Here is a 21,253-nt window from a genome sequence, read left to right as displayed (position 1 = left end):
AGAAGTACCGTAAAAGTCAGGCCTGAGATGCCAATTTGTCAATGTCTAATTCAGAGCACAAACCTGTTTTGGAAAGGGTGGTGGACCGGAAAAGACAAGTCTATCACGGTTTCTTATTGGAGCAGAAAGGAGAAATAGGAGGAGAAATAAGAGGAAGAATCTAGTAAAGAAAAAATAAGTGATATTAGTCAGTACAGCTGAGAAAAATATGGAAAAGAAGGAGTGAAAAGACTAACAAACAATAAAGCACACACAAAGTCAGAACTGAGTAAAATTTAAAGGTTTGAAATAAGGTACTTTATATCGACCACACAGTAACGTCAGAATTAGTGCTGCAACGATTAATCGATTAACTTGAGGATTCGATAAGAAAAAAAATATTCGAATTAAATTTTGTTGCTTCGAATATTCGTTTAATTAAAGTGGCATTGTTTATTTTGAAAGTGATTACATTATAGATTAGGGTGGCAACACAGCCCTCTGGTCTGCCTCATTTTACATGGCTGAATCCAACTGCTCCCTGTTAAGACCAACGTAAGTTAACTTTTTGTTTGGGCTAATGTTTTTTAATGCATTCGTAATTTAGTTTATAGGTATATTTAGTCGTTTTTTGTGGGAATATGAGTCTAAACCATTTGTTAGGAGCATTGATAAAAAAAAACGTTAGTATCTTATAGCATTTAAGCTAGCGGACTTTTGCTGTGTAAGTTAGCCAATTGTTCTTTTGTTGTACATAGATCCTCATTTATTTATTTTTTGTACCGTTTGGGGCTTATCCCAGGTATTTTAATTTTTCATGTTCCTTATCCGATTACTCGATTATTCGAACTAACTAGTTCATCGATTAATCGACTACTAAAGTAATCGATAGCTGCAGCCCTAGTCAGAATATTACCACTTACAACATTCAGACTAAGAAAATACATCAACAACCTTCCTTAGGTTGGGAGTACTTTAATGTTCATAAATTAATGATTGAATGCCTGTTTTTGTAAGTTATACAAGGTATTTAATTTTATTTATTTGCGGTTGCCCTTGCACTACATATTATTTTAGCATATTGATTTCCTAAAACAAAAGAAACTATTTTACTGTAAAAAACAGCGACAACAAAAATCCTGAAAATCAAGTCATAATTTTAAGAGATTTTTTTCACCTAACGGGAAAAAGGAATTTTTGTGAGAAAAATTAATTTCTCGAAAGACAACATGTATTTCAAATATATTTAATAAAGTAGTTTTATTTTAATTTTATGAGGAAAAAAATGGAGGGAACCCAAATCAAATTTCATGTCCCCTCTCCCCCATATATGAGTCTATACAGGCATGAAAATGGGTCAGGGGTTAAAAAGGTGAGAAGGGTGTTGAGGAAATATGTGTCGGTAGGGCTGTTGCAAACGACAAATTTTCTCCCGATTAGTCAGCCGATTATTTTTACGATTAAACGACTAATATTTTTTCATCTTTTTAACGATAGTGGAAAAAACTCACTGCAATTATTGGGGAGTTTGCGATATTAAAACGAGAAAATTTTCACCAAATAACTTGAAAAGCTCCATTTGGAATAGCTGCACTGTTGGCCAAGAAAAACAGTTTGGTCGCTCTGCCTAGCAGGAGGGAGAGTGAGACGCTGTGGCGCTGTATGAGCATGAAGCAGAAAAACATGAATGTATGTTGTTTTTAGATAAAAACCCGATCCTTTTCACCCGATTCCGATGCTCTGAAAAATGGCGCCATCGGCCCTAATTTATGTAATGCAGTTTAATACAGGATCTGCACACTTGCTGAATTTATGAAGTAAAACAAAAAAAACAATTGCATGTCCTGCGATGTGGCGATTGCGCATGCGCACATTGCGATGGAGATGTTCAAACGATATATTGTGCAATATATATTAGAGCAATATATATATACAGTGGGGAGAACAAGTATTTGATACACTGCCAATGGGTTTTCCCACTGACTGTGTATCAAATATTTGTTCTCCCCACTGTAGCAGTATATATTCAGAACACGGACTTCGCCTTTCCAACATTACTCAAAACAATTCTTAAACAAAAAAAAATCGAGCATTATTATTGAAGTATACTACTATATATAATGGTATTATAACAATTATAATATTTATTGGCAGTCATCTTTTTTTAAAAGGGTGTCATTTTAAAGCTACTCTTAGTTTAGAATCTGAATTCTTTAGTATTATAGTATTTACATATTATAGTATTAATCCCACATACTTCAGAATTAACTCCAGAAATCGTTATTTATTTGCCTGGTATTCCAGACTCACCGCTGTTCCAGCGTTATTCTCACAGTGTTTGAAAACTACAGGAAAAATAGTCTGGCGGTGCAAGGCAAGTTATTTATATGACGAACGTGACGTGCTTCTATTTTGAAATGTTCACCGGAAGGACGTTCGCTAAACCGCTAACAACTTTACAGTCCTCAAAAAGTACTTATCGTCATTGCTTGTGGTGTCACCAATAGATTTTTCCCCCCATTTTTTTGTTTGCAAATGCAGTTAACCAGCGATTTTTCATGTTTAAAGTGTTGCCTTTTAACCGCAAGTTTGCGTTTTGGAGAAGACTGCCAACGTTTTATAGCAGGCTAAATTAGTAGATCGTCTTTTATTCCTCATTAGTGTCAATGTAGCAATGCTAACGTTTAGTGTTTAATATAGATGTGTTTCCTTATTGTGTATGTGTTTGTATGTGTAACTGTAATTCTATGGCGTGTTGATGATCAATAAACATATGGACACAACAACTGGAGTCTCATTATATGCCATCAACACGCACGCATGCACAAATGTATGCACGCACGCGGTGATAAAACGCAGCCTTGAAAATTACCGCCTGCAGTTTTATACTATACCTTGCAATAAATGGACTGATTACAGATCGCGACAGGCTTAGCAACTTCAATAAAACATGTCGTTAGTTAGTTAGATGGACTTACGACCCCCCCCCCTTCCACCCCAAACATTTTCTCCTCGGATCTACACAATTCACGTGGGTCACCCTTTTTTACTTCACAACGGCGAATTTCGCCGGAAGGTGAGTGATTTTCATGCCTGCTATAGACTCCCCATGAGCCCACACGCCGATCTAAATATACATTGACCCATCCATACCATGAGGTGATAGAAGACCACACCGGTGCTGAGGACATCGCCATCCAGGGCGACGAGGTGCGGCCGCGGTGAGTTAATGAGGAAACCGGCGCGGTCCTGGTTGATGTCCACACTGTACTGCTCCAGCAGCTCCCGCTTGTTTCGCCAACTCTCAGACCAGTCCTTTGTCAGCTGCTCCACCTGAAATATACCTGGACTTGTGAGTACTCTTCTGTATCAGTTTACACGATCCAAGTGCTACCTTCAACTCATTTTGCAGCACCATGTCTGACAGCGTCCCCTCTTTCTCGTCACTCAGGGACGGACTGGGATCGCGCTGCTGTCAGGGGTGAAGAGGAAATTCATACAAAAGCCAAGTAGGATGGAATGTCGAAGCAGTCATTTAGACTCACCATTCCAAAGGTGAGCAACATGCTCTTCAGCCTTTCGATCTCTTCCCTCAGCTCTCTGATCAGCCGTACGTTGGCGTCCTGCACCAAAGGATTACTTTAATTCTACTGCGAAAGGTGAGGGATCTCTTTAGGGCGTCCACGATTAATCGACAATTATTTTAATGGGATAGTAAATGTTTCGAGATAATGTACAACCCATAAATGATCTAAAATGATTTTTTTTCTTACAGCTTTTTAAAAGTAAATAGTCATATTTAATTGGTTAAAAATAAAAAATAGATATATATCTTATTTAATTGTATAATTTTTTAAATGTCTTCATCTTTACATTTTTAATTAATCAAAATGGGAAAAAACCGTTAATAATTTTATTTGAATTACAAAACTACATAAAAAAAAATAAATGGAAAAAAAGGGGAAAAACAGTAAATTAATGAAATTCCTAAAATTAAGATACAGCTAGTCGACAGGTTACGAACGAGTTCCGTTCCTACGCTGGCGACATAACCCGAATTTCCGCGTAAATCGGAATTAACCCTTTAAAATTTCAAAATAACGATTCCAAACAACATGACAGCAGTGTCATGTCCACTTGTTACACAATGCTCATGGTGCATAAAATCAGTCGCACCCAAGCGCCAGCAGAGGGCGACAAAACATCAAAAAACACATGTTACACAATGCTCATGGTGCATAAAATCAGTCGCACCCAAGCGCCAGCAGAGGGCGACAAAACATCAAAAAACACAAGTAACAAGTGGACATGACACTGCTGTCATTTTAATCTGTTTGAGCGGGGCATGTGCGTTAATTGCGTCAAATATTTTAACGTGATTAATTAAAAAATTAATTTCTGCCCGTTAACGCGATAATTTTGACAGCCCTAATTAATTGGCTTGTATACTATATATTTAAAATCTTATATTTCTCTGGGCTTTACATTTTAGCAAGAAATGTGCACTGGAACCAAAAGATAGGTGCTGAGAAAAGATGGACCATAAATATTATGTATCAATGTACAGTAACTATCAAGCCGATTTTAGCATTTTGGTCCTCCTTATTTTGTGTTTTATTAATATTTAAAATAGGGCTGTCAAAGTTATCGCATTAACGGGCGGTAATTAATTTTTCAAATTAATCACGTTAAAATATTTGACGCAATTAACGTACATGCCCCGCTCAAACAGATTAAAATGACAGCACAGTGACATGTCCACTTGTTACTTGTGTTTTTTGGTGTTTTGTCACCCTCTGCTGGCGCTTGGGTGCGACTGATTTTATGCACCACGAGCATTGTGTAATTATTGACATCAACAATGGCGAGCTACTAGTTTATTTTTTGATTGAAAATTTTACAAATTTTATTAAAACGAAAACATTAAGATGGGTTTTAACACAAAATTAATATAACTTGTACTCAAATTTATCTTTTAAGAACTACAAGTCTTTCTATCCGTGCATCCCTTTAACAGAAAGAATGTTAATAATGTTAATGACATCTTGTGGATTTATTGTTATAATAAACAAATACAGTCCTTATGTACCGTATGTTGAATGTATATATCCATCTTGTCTTATCTTTCCATTCCAACAATAATTTACAGAAAAATATGGCATATTTTATAGATGGTTTGAATTGCGATTAATTACGATTAATTAATTTTTAAGCTGTGATTAACTCGATAAAAAATTTTAATCGTTTGACAGCCCTACAATTAATTAGCTAATCACCAAATATTTGGTGACTAATCGACTATCAAAATAATAATAAGCATTTGTGGCAGCCCTAGTTCTCATATATGAGAATAAACCATCGCAACAATTACCTCATTCACTCGGGGCTTGTTGACGATATTTCGGGCGTGTGCGGCGTAGCGCAGGGTGCTGAGCGTCTCGTTGTAACTGCTAGCGGAGGGGGAGACGGCTGCCGGTAAAATAAATGGTAAGATTTTACATTGGCTATTCGACCCTCTGTTTTCGTATTGCGAGAGACACACTTGCGATCATAATGGTTTTGGAGTTGCCCCCCAGGCTGTCCTTCAGCAGCCAAGTTAGAACTGAATCTCTGTAGGGGATGAAGCAGTGCCGTCTACCCGCACTTCCTCCTGTGGACGGGAAGCTACTGTGGCTTCCCGCCGTGCTGCCGTCGCCTTCCGAGGCCATGCTGTTGATGCTCTGGCAGCTGCTGGACATCTGCGAGTTTTGGGCTGTGGATGAAGAGCGGTGTCGTTAACTTGTTGACTGTCATTGACGGCACTAGACGTCTAAGCCATTGGAACTGGGAGAGGCTCGCAGCGGGTGATTGCTGCCAGTCCTTCCAATTCAAGTGGACTGGATTTTTAGAGTGGTCAATGGCAGTCACTGAGTTAACACAAAACACGGTTGCTAACCCAGAGCGGAAATGACGATGCCCAGCGTGACCAGCGACTTGTTGATGTTGGAGCCCTCCGTTAGTCGATCTCTGCAGTAATTGGGATCAGCTCTCTCACTTTAGACACACAAACAGACAAGACTTTTTTTTTTAAAATAACTTATTGGCTGCCATTGGCAGCGACAGACGAATGAGACCTGCTGTAAAAAATGAAGTTTGTGTTCAAGATAACTAAAACACAAATTAAGGGATTATTCTCAGACTTGCAGGGTATGTTTGTAATATGAAATGGAAGACACGATTACATTTTGTAGTTGTGGTCAAAGGTCAGAAAAATAATTTTGAAATAATTTGATAATGGATTAGCCTATTTACCTCAAATTTGCAGGGTAGGTCATATGATAAGAGAAAGGGTCAAAGGTCAGAAATATGGCAATAGGGCTTTAGTGTCTATTGCTGTTCATGCCACTGAAACATAATCATTGAAGTTAAAGTGCCTGTGACACGAAAAAGCATGTTTATTTCATAATACACGCGGTATTTTATGCTCCTGAATGATATGGACAGCTTGGATGTGTGTGGAAGCGATCGCTATATTTATTTAGTTTTTTCAATCCCGCGCCATGAAAATGAGTGACTTCCGGCAACAGTCTCGAGGTGAGAAAGAGGGCGCTGTGACGTGTACGGAGGAAGGAGCCCTCTTCACTATACAGCCGTACTGTTGTATGAGAAGGACGAAGGATTCAGCTGATTTTGTGGATTAATACGTTTATTTTTCCGCATCACGCAAGCCAAACGGCTGCAGAAAAATCTTGCTGTATGAGGGAGAGACGTGTGCGCCTTTTTGAAGTTTCAAAAGGTTCCCATTTACGAGTGGATATTGGCCAAAACTACTACTGTGGGACCATGGGACTTATGAGGAAGTGAGTAAACATCCTGTTTTGTATTATGTCAAATACAGGGATAATTTTAATACGGAGGTAGCTTGCATTTCATTTTGTCGCTGACATGCTCCTTGTCCCCTTGGCAGACAACTGGCGGCTTGTCGCACATCCGCCCGCTGGGCGAGCACTATACTCAGCTTTTGCACTCTTGGTGTGCCCGGTGTTCTGTTAAATTTTCCACCCGGTCAGAAATTGCAACTTTGTGTTAAAAATAGCCGCAAATACCGCGATTACAAAGTAAACACTACAAACTTTCTTTAAATAAAAGACTACTTACGTTTGATCATTGATAGGCATGTAAAAAGCTCTCCTCATGCATATTAGCTGCACGTTAGCTGCACAACAACTGCAGCTGCCCTCCTCCGGGGAACGAGTTGTCAATTGCTCTCCGCCGGGCGGTTTGCCGATCGGCAGAGACAATCGACAACCCAGTCGTCATGTCAAATGATCCAGGCTAGTTATGTGTGATTTTCCGCTTCGAAGACTTTGAAACACCACTCGGTTCGGGTTAGCATGTCGGCTAGCTGTCACGCCTCTTGGTTTGTTTACATTCTCCGAAGCCGGGGAAGGGAAAAGACATAAGCCCGATTTAGGTGTCATAAAATATCGTTCGGCGGGTGCGACAGTAAAGGTGAAGTCGACAGTTTTGACCATTATGGAGTAATTTTGCCATGTCACACTGAATAAATGCATTTTTAGTATTTCATATTCCATTTAGCACAAGACTGTTATTTGTCATGACCATGCCATTTATTTACCAATTGGGGAAAAAAAATACTTGGATAAAAAGAATATCCTGTAAAAATATTGAAGTAGAGAGACAGAAACAATGACATTTTGCAGCTCTCTTCGTCGCGTTTTCCTCGTTCTGAATAATTCCCCCTCGACGGGCTGACTGGTCCTTCTCAAGCCATTTATTTAGCTATTGGGGAAAAAAATACTTGGATAAAATGAATATCCTGTAAAAATATTGGAGTAGAGAGACTGAAACAATGACATTTTGCGGCTCTCTTCGTCGCGTTTTTCTCGTTCTGAATAATTCCCCCTCAATGGGCTGAATAGTTAAAACCGACGAGCCCATTCTCCCGCTGACGTCATCCACCTGTTGGGGACGCTAGAGCCCTATAATGGTAGGCGTGGCTAACCGGCAGATTAAAAAACTAATTTCTCGTCATCTGCGCTTTGCTAAATTGTTGTATATAGTCAAATCGTCTCAAAATATGATTCTAATTCACATAATAATCCTATTTAAGACTTTTTTTCTCCTGTCATACGCACTTTAACCATCCCAGTTCAGATTATTGTCAACGGCAGTGAATGAGTTAATAACAATGACACTAAAAGTTAAAAAAGGTTCAGTACTGAAATTCAATTGTAAAGGATTTAAATTATGCGTAATTGCTACAAATGATATGTAATATATGTAAAAAGTGTGCAGATTTTCTTTCAGGGCAAAAATGAATCGTTTGGAAAAAGGCTGTATTCTTGCATTCTGCCACTAGAAGGCAGTTTTGTCAATAACCAGGTCTCACCTGCCAGCCAGGTCCACCAGATTAATCTTGCTGACTGTTTCAGAAGGACGGTTGCTCTCAAGAATGGCCTGTGACCGAAAAGTTTGGCGGTAAGATTATCTGCATAAAATTACATAATTTCATTGTTAACGGTGGCGGTCATACCTGTGTGTACTGGATGGTGAAGATGGCGTGAGAGCGGCTACTGGCGTCATGGTTGTGCGTCGCCGCCGTGATGCGGTTGGCGATGCCCGCCTCCAGAAGGTCCACTGCCTGCTGATAGTCTGACACCACATGCTGGGATAGATCTGAAGGGATGGGGCATTTTTTTATGTGACATGTCAGGGGGCTGCCCTTTTGTCTAACACCACCCTCATTTGTCATTGTAACCATCATGTAATTAAACAATAATTTTGCTTGTTGCATGTTAAATCTGGTTTCAATGTTTGGTAACTTTCATGTGATTGTGGTAGGAGTGGGAACCTCTTGGTACCTCACGATACGATACAGTTTGCGATACAAATCTCACGATAACGATGATCCGACGATACAACGATTATCGATACATTGGTCAGGAAATCATTCTAGGCTATTCTAAAAACAACTAATAAACAGAAAAAACAAGCTTCTGCTGTGAATTGGAATGAGTTTATCACTAGTAGACGTCCAATCCATTTGAACTGGGAGGGTGGCAGCGAATGAACAAACGTTCCCAGTCTAAATGGATTGGGTGTCGAGCACAGTCAAGGTAGCCTTAGAGTAATCTGAGACACTAATTATGGTGGAAGATTTTGGTAGCAACTTGATGGTTCTTTTTGTGTTTGTTTGTTTTTTTTAAAACATTGAAACCTTTTTAAAACGATATCTCGATTCTTGAGCATATCGATAACCTTTTGGGATACAAAGTGGCACGATATATCACCATTTCGATATTTTGTCGCTCCCCTATCGGATACATATCAAAATTATATCATGAAAAAGCCTGAGATTGAATTTGAAAACATCGGAAACTAACTGTTCATAACTGCATGAAAATGTCAGCATAGAGATATCAGAATTGACCTGCGTGCGGCGTGAACATAGCCCAAAACAAGGTATTGTCTGTCCGTTTAAGGAAATGCCTGATACGTAGGCCTACTTTGGTTTATTGTGTAATGCTGCATTTCATGTTGCCAATGATCAAATGTGCAGTGTAATAACAGTAGCATTATTAATATCTACAGTATACTAGCCTGTGGGATGGCCAGTAAATGTATATAGGGCCGCGGCAACCCCTTGCCGCACCCTGCGTCAAAGCCATTTTGAAGTTCATATATGTTGACAGCAGAGGGCGGTGTAAGACAAAATGATGGCCCTCAGAGATCAAGGAATAATTGAAGACTTGCCCTTCAAACACAGAAAATGCTAAGAACATTTCAGACTTACAATTAAATATCCATAAGCAGAACATGGGCCTACACAACAGTGGGAATTATCCACATGTCAGAAGACATTTGTTACACAGTGTATATTGGAAAGAGGGCAACTATACTGTAATTGAGAAACTAAAGTACATTTTTAAAATGGAATGAGGCTAAAGCCCACACCACGTGTTCAACAGAGGAGACGTAGTGAATTAAAAATGTAACATGTATTTCGTGTTTACGGAACTATGAACCTTCATTCCTTAAAAGTCTGTTAACACTGCTGTCAGGAAATGACCTCACTTCTTGTGGTCACTTGAGATTTCTCTGGATGTGGCAAAAAAGTCTGATGGAAAAATGAGTAACAGCAAAAGAAGTCTGAAGTACACTTTTTTTTTAACTAGTCATTTCAGTAATGCAGCGATCCCTCGTTTTTCACGGTTAATAGGGACCAGAACCCGTTTTTTTTTGTGTTCAATGTCTTAGCTTTGGAAAGAGATACATATGTGGCATGTTTTTTCTCCCCCAACTTAAAAAAAAAATGTATGTGTATGTATATATATATATATATATATATATATATATATATATATATTTTTTTTTTTTTTTAAATGTTTTTTGGGCACTTAAAATGTAATTATGGCAAGTTTAAAAAAAAAAAAAACATGTTCCTGTCCCACCGAATGATTTTTAAAAAAGAAAGAACATTTTTTTGTCTTTATTAAATGCTTCATTGACTGAGTCCACTGAAATCTGCTCAAGCTGCTCATTTACACACAAAGAGTTGCCACAGCAACCGTTTAACAAGTTAAACGATGATTGACGTATGCAGCGCTTTGAAGTTTCGGCTTTTAAGCGTCCCTGGCAAGATCAAACCTTAACGTCTGTCAATCATCGTTAACTTTAATAAGCAACTCCAGTGCACTGCCTGACCAAGAAAAGCGGCAGGAGCCAGAGTGAGAGACTACGTGATCAGATCGGGACAGTTCTATAAAATATTGCATTTATTTATTTATTTATTTTTATTGGAAAAAAAAAATCCGGGATGGACTGAGGGCGCAAAGTTGCAAGTGATCACTGTACTGACCCTGATACTGATTGATGTGAAATTTCATCAAAATTTGTACATTGTTATTAGTGTTTGTGGCATGTGCTCACCTTGCACATAGGGCCCTTTTTCAGGGTGTTCCCTGACTCTTAGCGAAGTTCTTTTCTTCTGCTCGCTGCTGGACAGCAGGTCTCGCACTCGCTCATTGTAGATTTCCAGAAAACTGTACAGCCAATGCAAAATTGTGTTCTAAATATTTATTGGTACATGTAAAACTGCATTTTACTTGACTAATTCACAGCAAAGTGTATTCATTGGATGGCACTGTTGTAGCATTGCTAATATCTGTCTACGATTGATGTTAGATCCATCCAATATATTTAATAATCGCTGCCAGCCTTCCCAGTCAAAATAAATTAGACGTATATGGCATCAATGGCAGCCATTGAGTTAATTGTGATAATGTGGACTCCAAAAACACTATTTGTTGATTCTATGTTAATACAATACGAGACAAGGTGTGGATACAAATTCAGGAACAGGATAAACAAGTTACTCAAAATTTATTTGCCCTTAAGCTTTGTAAGCAAACAACTGATAGGATTTCAAGTAAAACGAGAAGTCGCAAATGAAGCATTACCTTATCTCCACTCTGCTTGAGTTTTGCCCATCAGAAAGCGGATCCTGAGACCGGAACAGGCCCTTGAAGGACAAGTGGGATGCTATTTAGTCAAAAAGAGTATAACAACTTAAAAAAAAAAAAAAAAGAATATTTGAATCCCCTGGCATACCTGACAGATGCGAGGCGTCAAACCAGTGCAGTCCTGGTGTCAGAAAACAGATTATCGCTTTAGAATTTGTGTAATAATTACAAAACCTTTCATCAAATCCAATACTCTGGAAATAAAATTTTAACAAGCCAAAATTTAAATGTCTTGAATAGAGCTGAAACAATTACTCGAATAATTCGAGCAACTGTATTTTAAAAATTAATCGAGGAATTTTCTCCGCCTCTAAGAAACGTTTAATTTCGCCAGCTCTTAGCATGACGTTTGGCCCGGACTACATTTAATGCGGCACAACGCGCTGACGTCACGTTCATACAGGAAGAAGACGGAGGTGGCGGAACGTATTTGATTTCAACCATGCATGAATATAGAGTTAACGACGAAGAAGCTGACAAAAGCGAAGAGAAAGGCACCAATAAAAAGCAGAAAATGTCAAAAGTGTGAGAGCATTTCAAGCTGGAAACCAAGGCGAACATTGTTGCATGTATTCAATCTGAGCCTTCAATGCTGCAGATCAACCGAAGGCACCCTGTTTACTCCGAGAGGGGAGGAGCGATACTCGAGACAAGGTAAAATGAAGTCAATGTAGTGCTAATGAATAAGATTACCATTACTGTTCCGTGCTAACGTAACGTTAGCTCTGCGGAGGGCTAGGTTTCTATTATGACTAATGTCGATCCGTGGCTAACGTCTTTCAAACAGGTTTATTTACCCCGTAAAAACACAGCTCTGTAGAGTGATGAGGGTGTAAAATAAAAACATAATAATGCTAACTGTCAATTTTAGCTCAGTAGTTATTCATGAATAAAACACTAAGTAGCACTGGTGCCTAATATACTCCAATACAGCATGTATCATACATATATTTTGAACACTGCAAAAAATCTTATCAGACTTACAATTTAGACTAAATTAAAACTTAACTAGAACTTAAAATTAGCTGGTCGCAAATGGAAATTTTAATTGAAATACGTGGGAAAAACACCTCACTTTTAAGTGAAGTGTGTTATCAAGTAGGGATGTCCCGATCCAGGTTTTTGCACTTCCGATCCGATACCAATATTGTTTTGCACTTTCGATCCGATACCGATACTGGCCGATACCGATACCGGCCTATCTGAGCATGTGTTAAAGTAATTTAGCCTCCTTACTTAGTTGTCAGACTCATGTTGAAAAGAGTTTTAGTACTCTTGATAACAACTAGCCAGCTGAATTAGGTGAGTGAATAACACACAACGGTTGGTAACAAGAAACTGACCTGTTTATTCAATGACAAACACAAAACATTATAAATAACAAACAGAAATTGCATAGTCAGTAGGTAAAACGTGCAAATAATATTGTAAACGGTCTTAAAAAAGCAAAACACACAAACAACCTCGGTGGAAAATCCCACAAATCCCCCCAAGCTATTAGATGCTTTTAATGTTTCGTGCAATAGTTACAATAATTGTATAAAAAGCCTCTCAGGTTTAAATAAACAACTATTTCAGGATCAAGTTAACATTTTAAAACAGTAAATAAAATACTCAAGTCCCCATTCTGTATCAGCAGCTTTAAACTACATTCAATTTATTTATTTTGCGAATCAACTGTTAAAGTTGTTAAAATTGCTCCCGTTATTCCATAATTTCCCTTCTGTCTACTTTCGACATGTGAAAGTTTTAAAACTGTTTTGAAGATAGATTCAAGTCAAGATTTTGCCGATTTAGGAGTAGTTTAGATAAAAAAGTTAAATAGGTTCGCTTGGAAGGTTCACAACAAACAGCCTACTAGGGAAGTCTGCTTTAAGATGGCGGCCGTTTACTAACACATCTAGTTTTCCATACTTCAATGTTGCTAACGCCGTTGAGTCTGTCATTTTGCATCTAGTTCTATATACATATGATATCTATTATCTACAGTATAACGATGTTGACGTAGTTTGTAGCGGCTGTCAGCAGCAGTCAGGTATTCTTGTGTTTTTTATCCAGCGACATGAGTTGAGCTAAAGCCGTGAGTTGAGCATTGGCATTACCCGGGTCTATGACAAGCATGATGTTTACTCTCGGGACGCAATGCGGTCCGTTTCTCATTGCGTTCCGAAGACCGCGCTGTGTATTAGGCTTTACAATCGGAATTTGGATGTTTGCGAATCGTTCTCGAATCTTCCACGGCCGAATTGCTCAAGGATGTAATGACGGCTGGGCATGTTGTACCGTGGTTCTAAGTGTTGGATGGTGCGTCTCACGAGAGATAATGGCTCGTCATCCAGAATGAATTCTTCGGCAATGACTCTTGTTATTCCCTGGGCTTTGGGACTATCAAGTGCCAGTTTGTCACGCATAGTAAAAGTTTCTGCCAGTGTTAGTTGTATAGGACCTTTCTTTTTATCTTCGGTTTTCTCAACATACGCCTTACATTGTTTGTGGTGGTATTTCGCTGAATGCTTGATTAGGTTGGTTGTATTAGAAATTCTTACAGCTTTACCACCACACTTGACTTTATTGTGGCATATGTTGCACTCTGCCTCTTCGTCTTTGTCGTCCTTTAAGGTGGAATGATCCCACACAGCTGAAATTTTTACCGATAAAGTCTCTTGGTAAATCGGGAGACGGTAATGTAGTGTGTTGAAGGAGTGCCGTAAAATACGGACCGGATTTTAGGGAAACCAAAGCAAAAACTAGAATGGATTATGTAAATCGGTGCGCTGGAAAACACGGACCGGATTTAAAAAAAAAAAACTGGATCGGAAGTCTGGATCGGAATTTTTCCGTGTTGGCCGATCCGATACCGATGCGCATTTTTTTGCCCATATCGGCATCCTATCCAATCCAAATATCGGATCGGGACATCTCTATTATCAAGCGTAATGACATTTTTAGGTAAGAAATGAGAATTTGAGCGAAAGCAGTAAATTTGTTGAGGGTTTTTTTCTAGTCACATCTGCGATAAAATTGTTGGCTGTTTTCAACAATGTACATCTACAGTAAAATAAAGACAATGATTGTCTAAAAAGGTTTTAATGTAAGGTGAAATGTCTTGTTTTCTAATGTACAGTATATTGAAAATTGCCCTTTACCTAAAAAATGTTTTATCCGATTACTCTATTAATCGATGCAATTTTCAGTCAGCATAGCTTTAAAATGTCACGTCATGAAATTACCGTATTGGCCCGAATATAAGACTGTTTTTTGCATTGAAATAAGACTGGAAAAGTGGGGATCGTCTTATACACGCGGACTAGACATTATACCCATTTACGACGCTAGATGGCGGCAGATATCATTGAAGCGATGTTCTGTCATGAGAGATCTCATTTACTCTCAAGTTTAACCAGCTTGCATTATTTTATTGCAATGTTTTTCCTTATTCAGATTTGTTCCCAAACTACAGTTAGTTAGACCTCACTTTGATGGTTAATGCAGTTATTGCAATTTTGTTGCTTTATCACAATAGATTGGTTTATTTATATTTCAAAAACCAGAAGCCATTCATTTATGAATGTGATTGCACTTTAGTTTACATATTTAAATGTTCAGATATTAAGATTTGAATGAGGCAAAATAACATGTTTTTCTCTCAAATATATTGTTATAGTCATTTGTTTCAGATGTACTGTAATTATTTTCTGTACAAACATTAATTTGGTGTTCAAAAAGTCTTTTTTCAAACTTGAGTCTTGAAAAAGAGGGGGTCGTCTTATAATCAGGGCCGTCTTATATTCGGGCCAATACGTTAGTACATTTAAACATTGATCTATAATGTTTAAATGTCTTATTTTTTAAAGAAGAAACATCTTGCCAGACAAGACCTAGGACATTTTATACCCTTGATGTGAGATATTCAGCCTTGTTTGGACGTTAATTTTTTACAATGTAATCAATGTTTATCTATTTATTTATTTTAAAGTTTTGCTACTGGCTTGGTCATGCCAACAATTGACCATAATCTGGGTGGTCCCAGTTTTCCTCACCGGTGTGCCCATCATTGTGTACGTCTTTCCAGATCCCGTTTGGCCATAAGCGAACAGACAGACGTTGTAGCCCTCGGAAGCTCCGGCCAGCACCGACACACCCAAATCCTGGAACACCTGAACAATACAAAAATGATTCAAAATGAACCAATCAATATTCATCATGTACTGTATGTTTTGAAAAACAACCCTGCCCCAGTATTGGTGTCACCAAAACATTTTCAGCGGGAACCACTGAGTGCGTTTTGTGTTGTGAGAGTGTGCTTCGCGAGCGTTTCCGCGCTCTGAATCCAATTGTGTAAAAAACATGAGTGTAACTTTCACCAGCACAATACCAGGAGGCGGGTATCGTCGCTTCCTGAGATGTTTGATCAAGGAGTAGCGATGTCAGTTCATATTTTGGGTAAACAAGAAAGTGGCCCGTGCGTGTGTGCATAACAAGACTAGCTCTAGAAAATAGACATGGGACTATAAAAGGCATTGGGGCAAAGCAAAACAGTTGGGTGTGGGAGAATCCCACTCCAAATAATCAATTAAGGCCTCTTTATTTTTTTTTCCCTTCCATTTTGTTTTTATGGTCACGCACATGATTAAATAGAGCTGGGAATCTTTGGGCACCAAACGATTCAATTACGATTACGATTCAGAGGCTCCGATTCGATTATAAAACGATTATTGATGCACCCCCCTCTTTTCTTTTTTTTTTTTTTTTTTTAATGTTTTGTACATTAGTTCCAAAATTGTTCAAAAATACTCTCAGGCTAAACCAAAGTACTATTTCAGTATCAAGTTAACATATAACAGTAAACAAATATACAAAAATAACAGTAAATTAAAAAAACTCCAGTCCCCATTCTGTATCAGCAGCTTTAAACTACATTCAGTTAATTTAATGTTGTGAATCAACCGTTAAAGTTGTTAAAATTGCTCCCGTTATTCCATAATTTCCCTTTTGTCTACTTTCGACATTTGAAAGTTTTAAAACTATTTTAAAGATAGATTCAAGTCAATATTTTACCGATTTAGGAGTATTTTAGATAAAAAGTTAATTAGGTTCGCTTGGAAGGTTCGCTACAACAGCCTTGCAGGGAAGTGTACTGCTTTAAGATGGCGGCCGTTTACTAACGGCCACATCTAGCTTTCTGTAGATGTAATGCTAACGCTACCGAATCTATATTGCATCTAGTCCTATATAAATGATATCTACCGTGACATTATGTGGATGTACTTTGTAGCAGCTGTCGGCAGCAGTCAGGTATGTTGTTGTGTTTTTTTATCTCGTGGCAGGAGTTGAGCTAGAGCCGTGAGTTGAGCATTGGCATTACCCGAGGGGCCGGGTAATGAGAAGCATGATGTTTAGCTACTCTCGCTCCGTTCCTCATTGCGTCCCGAAGACCGCGTGGCGCGCTGTGTTTTACTTCCGCTTTACTTGGCATATTTCAATAATCGGAAATTGGATGTTTGTGAATCGTTCTCGAATCTTCCACGGTCGAATCGCGAATAATCTAAGAATCGGAAATTTTGCACACCTCTACAATTAAAGATATGGTAAAGATCTAATAAGACTCCCCCAAAATTCTTCAAATAGTGTGAAATAACAAAGTAGTAGTTTTAGCTGCCATCGACAGCGATAGACATCTAAACCGGATGGAATGGCAGCAATAGTCCAGAGTAATAAAACAGTAATTAATGTAGTTATATTATATGAGCCGATTAGTTGACGAATCGCAAAAAATAATCAGTGATTACGAGACCTTAACAATATTTTTTTGTAGCAGCTCTAATGAAATGGTGGTTTCAAGCCAAACATCGTTACAGTACTTTCTGCATTATAAATCGCTCAAGTTCTCGTAGATTAACTGGGCCTGCGATTTATACTCAGGTGCGACTTATCAGTAGAAGTTTTTTGTTTGTTTTTTTAATCACACTGGCAGCCGTGAGATGTGTGCTTTTGATGTGCTTTCTACTTCCAGTGTTGCCAAAGTTGCTCAGAAGTGACACCAAGACTTTAATGGATATGGTAGTGATATGGAGTTTGATCGAGAGTTTGATAAACAAGCTATGTTATTTTGTTTAGGCTATGCTGTAGTCATAGGAATAACGGTTAATCTTATGTCAGAAGATGCCTGTATGGCCTGTTTTTCTCCATTTTATTGTTACTAATGCAGAATTATTTTTCTCCAAGTCTTTGATCATATAAAACTGCCCCAAAAATGCAACTTTTAGTCCAACGTTTGATTAGACATGTCATCGATATACTGTTATTGAAACGCATTATGAAAATGCACGACTTCAAAACTGCTCAGTGGCTCGAACTAGTTTTGTGTCGACGTAACTCCACTGTTGAGTACGAACACAGCAATTCACACGCTCCTAAAAGCACCCAAAGGCCCTTGCCTTAAGGGGCTTTCGCAAGCCCTTTCAAGCAAGTCCAACTTAAACCCATCCCCACCGTTTTGTAAGCTTCATGTAGAAACGGACTTGGATTCTCCCGATCCAGACTCACAAACAGGGAAGTATGTTGAAAGTATGCCCAACCCTTGATCTTTTGAAGCAATGTTGAGAACATTCCTCCCTGCTTTCTCTAACGTGTACTTGCCCACTGAAACTGCGGACTTACCCTGGGGCCTGGAGGGGACCCCTCGCTGTGTTATGCATGGAGTCTACACTGTATCAGGTTGCTTAAGTCTCCTCTCACACTTGAAACATGTGTTACCTTTGGATGGATCACGTGTATTGCCAGAAGATCACATCAGTAACTTACCTTGTTTATAGGGGATCAAAAACAAAAGAAAATGATGTGGGAAAAACCCCAGAATTTGGATACCCGCGTTCTTAGCTCAGTAACACCACCCGAGGTATCGTATTATCAAAAATTGGTTCATCTAAACAAAGTGATAGCATTCTTTCTCAGCATTTTATTTGGATTTGATTTTGTATGTTTTTTTATATACTGTATTGACCAAATCCGAAAACTTGAACTCATTTGCTGCCATTGATGGTAACAGATGAACAAGATGTGTTCTCTAAATGAACTGTTTTTACATGAACCAGATAGTAACTTTGGCATATTAACACTTGGAACACTAAAACTAAGGAAACAGATAAAAAACCTTCCTACTGTAGTAACTATTTAATAAATTAACTAATTGACTGCTCAGGGTGTAGGTTAACAATATCTTTCTGCCAAGAATTCCTATTTTGTTTTAAAAAGGTATCACTGTTTAACTACAAATGTGTCTGTTAAGAAAGGCAGGCATTTGTTTACAAGAATGTTGCACTGAAATATTCTCACAGTTTTTGACAGATTGACCGCTCAAGCGCCAAAAACAAAACAAAGTTCATTTCTCCATAGATAGCTTGTTTTTCTCTTTAACTCACTGGCTGCCATTGACGGTGACAGACATCCAATCACGTGGCTCTTTTCATTCTTAAAATAGCTGTATCATAAAATACGGTAATCATTATTGTGAACTTTGGTTCCCAAATTATATTTTATTGTAAACTCCCAATCAAGGTAGGTAGGTTTGCATAGGGACTGTAGGGACAAAATACTACGTACTTTTCAGTCCTCCTGTATGTGTTTCAGAGCAGGGCGGTAAACCGTAATTTTACCATTACCGAAATTCTTCGCAGTTACCGACATAATTTTGACCATGTCGGTAAATTCGGTAATTTAATAAAACAAGAAAATATAGTCTTTTCATCCCGCTTTGACTCTGTGTTGTTCGGCTATGTTTATTCCCCTTTAAGAAGGCAGTCAGTGTACTTACGTATGGAGTCACGTGGTTTTCAGGAAGCCAAACAAACAGAAGCCCGGTAGGCTAACGCTAGCGGCTGACGCTACAAGCAAACGTAATGGAGTCTGTCTTAAGGGACTTTCGCTAAACTTTCACCCGACATTAAGTAAACTCTTGGCGGGTTCCAGACGGGCTTTCACCCGCTGTCCTCCCTAGTTCTCACAATTTCAGGAGAGGATGTTTTCATTGCTTTCTTATGGTAGCCAAGCTACAGGCTACGCTATCGGTTAACGCTAGCGGCTAACGCTACAAATGAACGTGATGGAGTCTGATAACTGCTCTTAGCCTCTAACCTTGTCGAAACGGCTGAAATTAATGAGTCGATTGGGCTCGGACTTCATCTAGCAATCATTACGTCGCGTTATTTGGCATCTCTGTGTGATTACTCTGAAGGCTTTCATGATGGTAAAGCACTCAGCATAAAGTATAATCCAACAGTGAAGTCTTCATATAATATGACACTTTAATGACCACAGCTATTTTTCCTGTATGTGTTTGCTTTATTCTGCCATCATAAAATCTTAAATGTTTCATTGGCATCAGAGCAATACAGCTTTAATCTGGTTGTGTCTGTGTGGGGGGTGCATGTATTAAAAAATGTTCTCGAAAAAAACCCTGAAACCTTGACTTAAACACTTGTGTTGGATAATTATGTCACAGCAGCCATTACCAATAACTTGTCTGAAGTGTACTGTTAAAGCTGCAAGTCATTTGGGTTACAATAACATGTTTTCACAGTTGTCAGATTGATTTTTATAATGTTGTACATTTTTCAAGTCATACAAGCTGTTATAAATGTTCACACTAGAATTCTTATTGTTTACAATTTTTTTTATATACTTAAATGTTTAGACTGCGTGTGCAATTGTTAAATTGAAAGCTGGTAAATAAATTTAACGAGAAATGGTTAATTTGTATTCCATGCATTCACTCAAATTTTCATATTATATAACAGTCCGCTTGGGTGAATTTATCGGCATTTATCGTTAGCGAGGTAAATCTGCTCAATTTACCGTGATACGTAGTTAAGGCCATATCGCCCAGCCCTAATGTGTTTTCCACTATGTTAACGATAATTAAACTGTGAGAAATATAGTAAACTCTGCTCAGCTGTAAGAAATGTAGTGAACCAAGGTTTACACCCTTCTCCCCAGTTTTCTTTTTTTTCTACTTAGGTGGGCTCAAAGCAGCCCAAATGAGCTTTCATTTTTTTTTACGCCTTTGCTCCCAAGAGGCTGCCATTGGTAGGGATGGATGTCCAATTCATTTTGACTGGGAGGGATGGCAGCGATCATTCGCACTCAATGAATCAATTGTACTAAAACAAGAAACTAGAGATTGAGTGCAAAAAGTCATTTTTTTGTAGTGGAAAACACTTTTGTGACGTAACTGCTGCTCAACAAAAGCACTCAGCGTTGCCCACTCTGTGCTTCTCAGCTTAAAGGACACCTAAATGCAAAGACAAAAAAAGCCCCCCACCCAGCCATGTCTTCATCCTTCCTTTTCTCCTCCTCCTTATGTTGAGAAGCAATACAGGCCTTGTTAAAGCTGACCCTTTTAAAATCACTCAATGGGGGCCACCACAGGGTTGGTGGTCCCAAAGAATTGAGGTTCTCACTCGCTTAACCAAACCCAAATGAAAACAAGTTTCTCCGTTTGAATACTTTGGGCTCAAAGTGATACAAATCCTCTCCATAACACCTCCTCACAGTAAATATTCTCTGATTTCAGTAGTCCTCAATAGAAGAATAATTATTGAAGTAATTAAGAAAAATACAATATTTGCAAACATTTGGAACATTTTCGAAAACAATGGAGTTATATAGTATTACTACCGTAATTTTCGGACTGTAAAGGCACACCTGACTTTAAATTCTCACACACACACAAATTTTTTACGAAAACGGCA

General features: G+C 38.5%; 1 protein-coding gene across 4 annotated transcripts in view; it reads right to left on the bottom strand.

Annotated features, from left to right (window-relative positions):
• stard9 (StAR-related lipid transfer (START) domain containing 9) overlaps positions 1-21,253 on the bottom strand; it is a 65,691-nt gene that overhangs the window by 20,056 nt on the left and 24,382 nt on the right. For 2 of the 4 annotated variants that reach the window (XM_057859517.1, XM_057859518.1), the window contains exons 4-15: positions 15,545-15,661; positions 11,593-11,625; positions 11,442-11,503; positions 10,912-11,024; positions 8,516-8,658; positions 8,372-8,439; positions 5,915-6,012; positions 5,522-5,731; positions 5,351-5,448; positions 3,525-3,602; positions 3,374-3,451; positions 3,133-3,312 (exon numbers count right to left, since the gene is read on the bottom strand). In XM_057859517.1, coding sequence (XP_057715500.1) covers positions 3,133-3,312; positions 3,374-3,451; positions 3,525-3,602; positions 5,351-5,448; positions 5,522-5,731; positions 5,915-6,012; positions 8,372-8,439; positions 8,516-8,658; positions 10,912-11,024; positions 11,442-11,503; positions 11,593-11,625; positions 15,545-15,661 — 1,278 coding nt within the window. The remainder of the gene's footprint in view (positions 1-3,132; positions 3,313-3,373; positions 3,452-3,524; positions 3,603-5,350; positions 5,449-5,521; positions 5,732-5,914; positions 6,013-8,371; positions 8,440-8,515; positions 8,659-10,911; positions 11,025-11,441; positions 11,504-11,592; positions 11,626-15,544; positions 15,662-21,253) is intronic. The other 2 variants (XM_057859520.1, XM_057859519.1) reach the window with 2 other exon arrangements.

Source organism: Corythoichthys intestinalis, chromosome 15, assembly GCF_030265065.1.
Source record: "Corythoichthys intestinalis isolate RoL2023-P3 chromosome 15, ASM3026506v1, whole genome shotgun sequence".
NCBI lineage: Eukaryota > Metazoa > Chordata > Actinopteri > Syngnathiformes > Syngnathidae > Corythoichthys > Corythoichthys intestinalis.
This window is presented reverse-complemented; position numbering and strand designations above follow the sequence as displayed.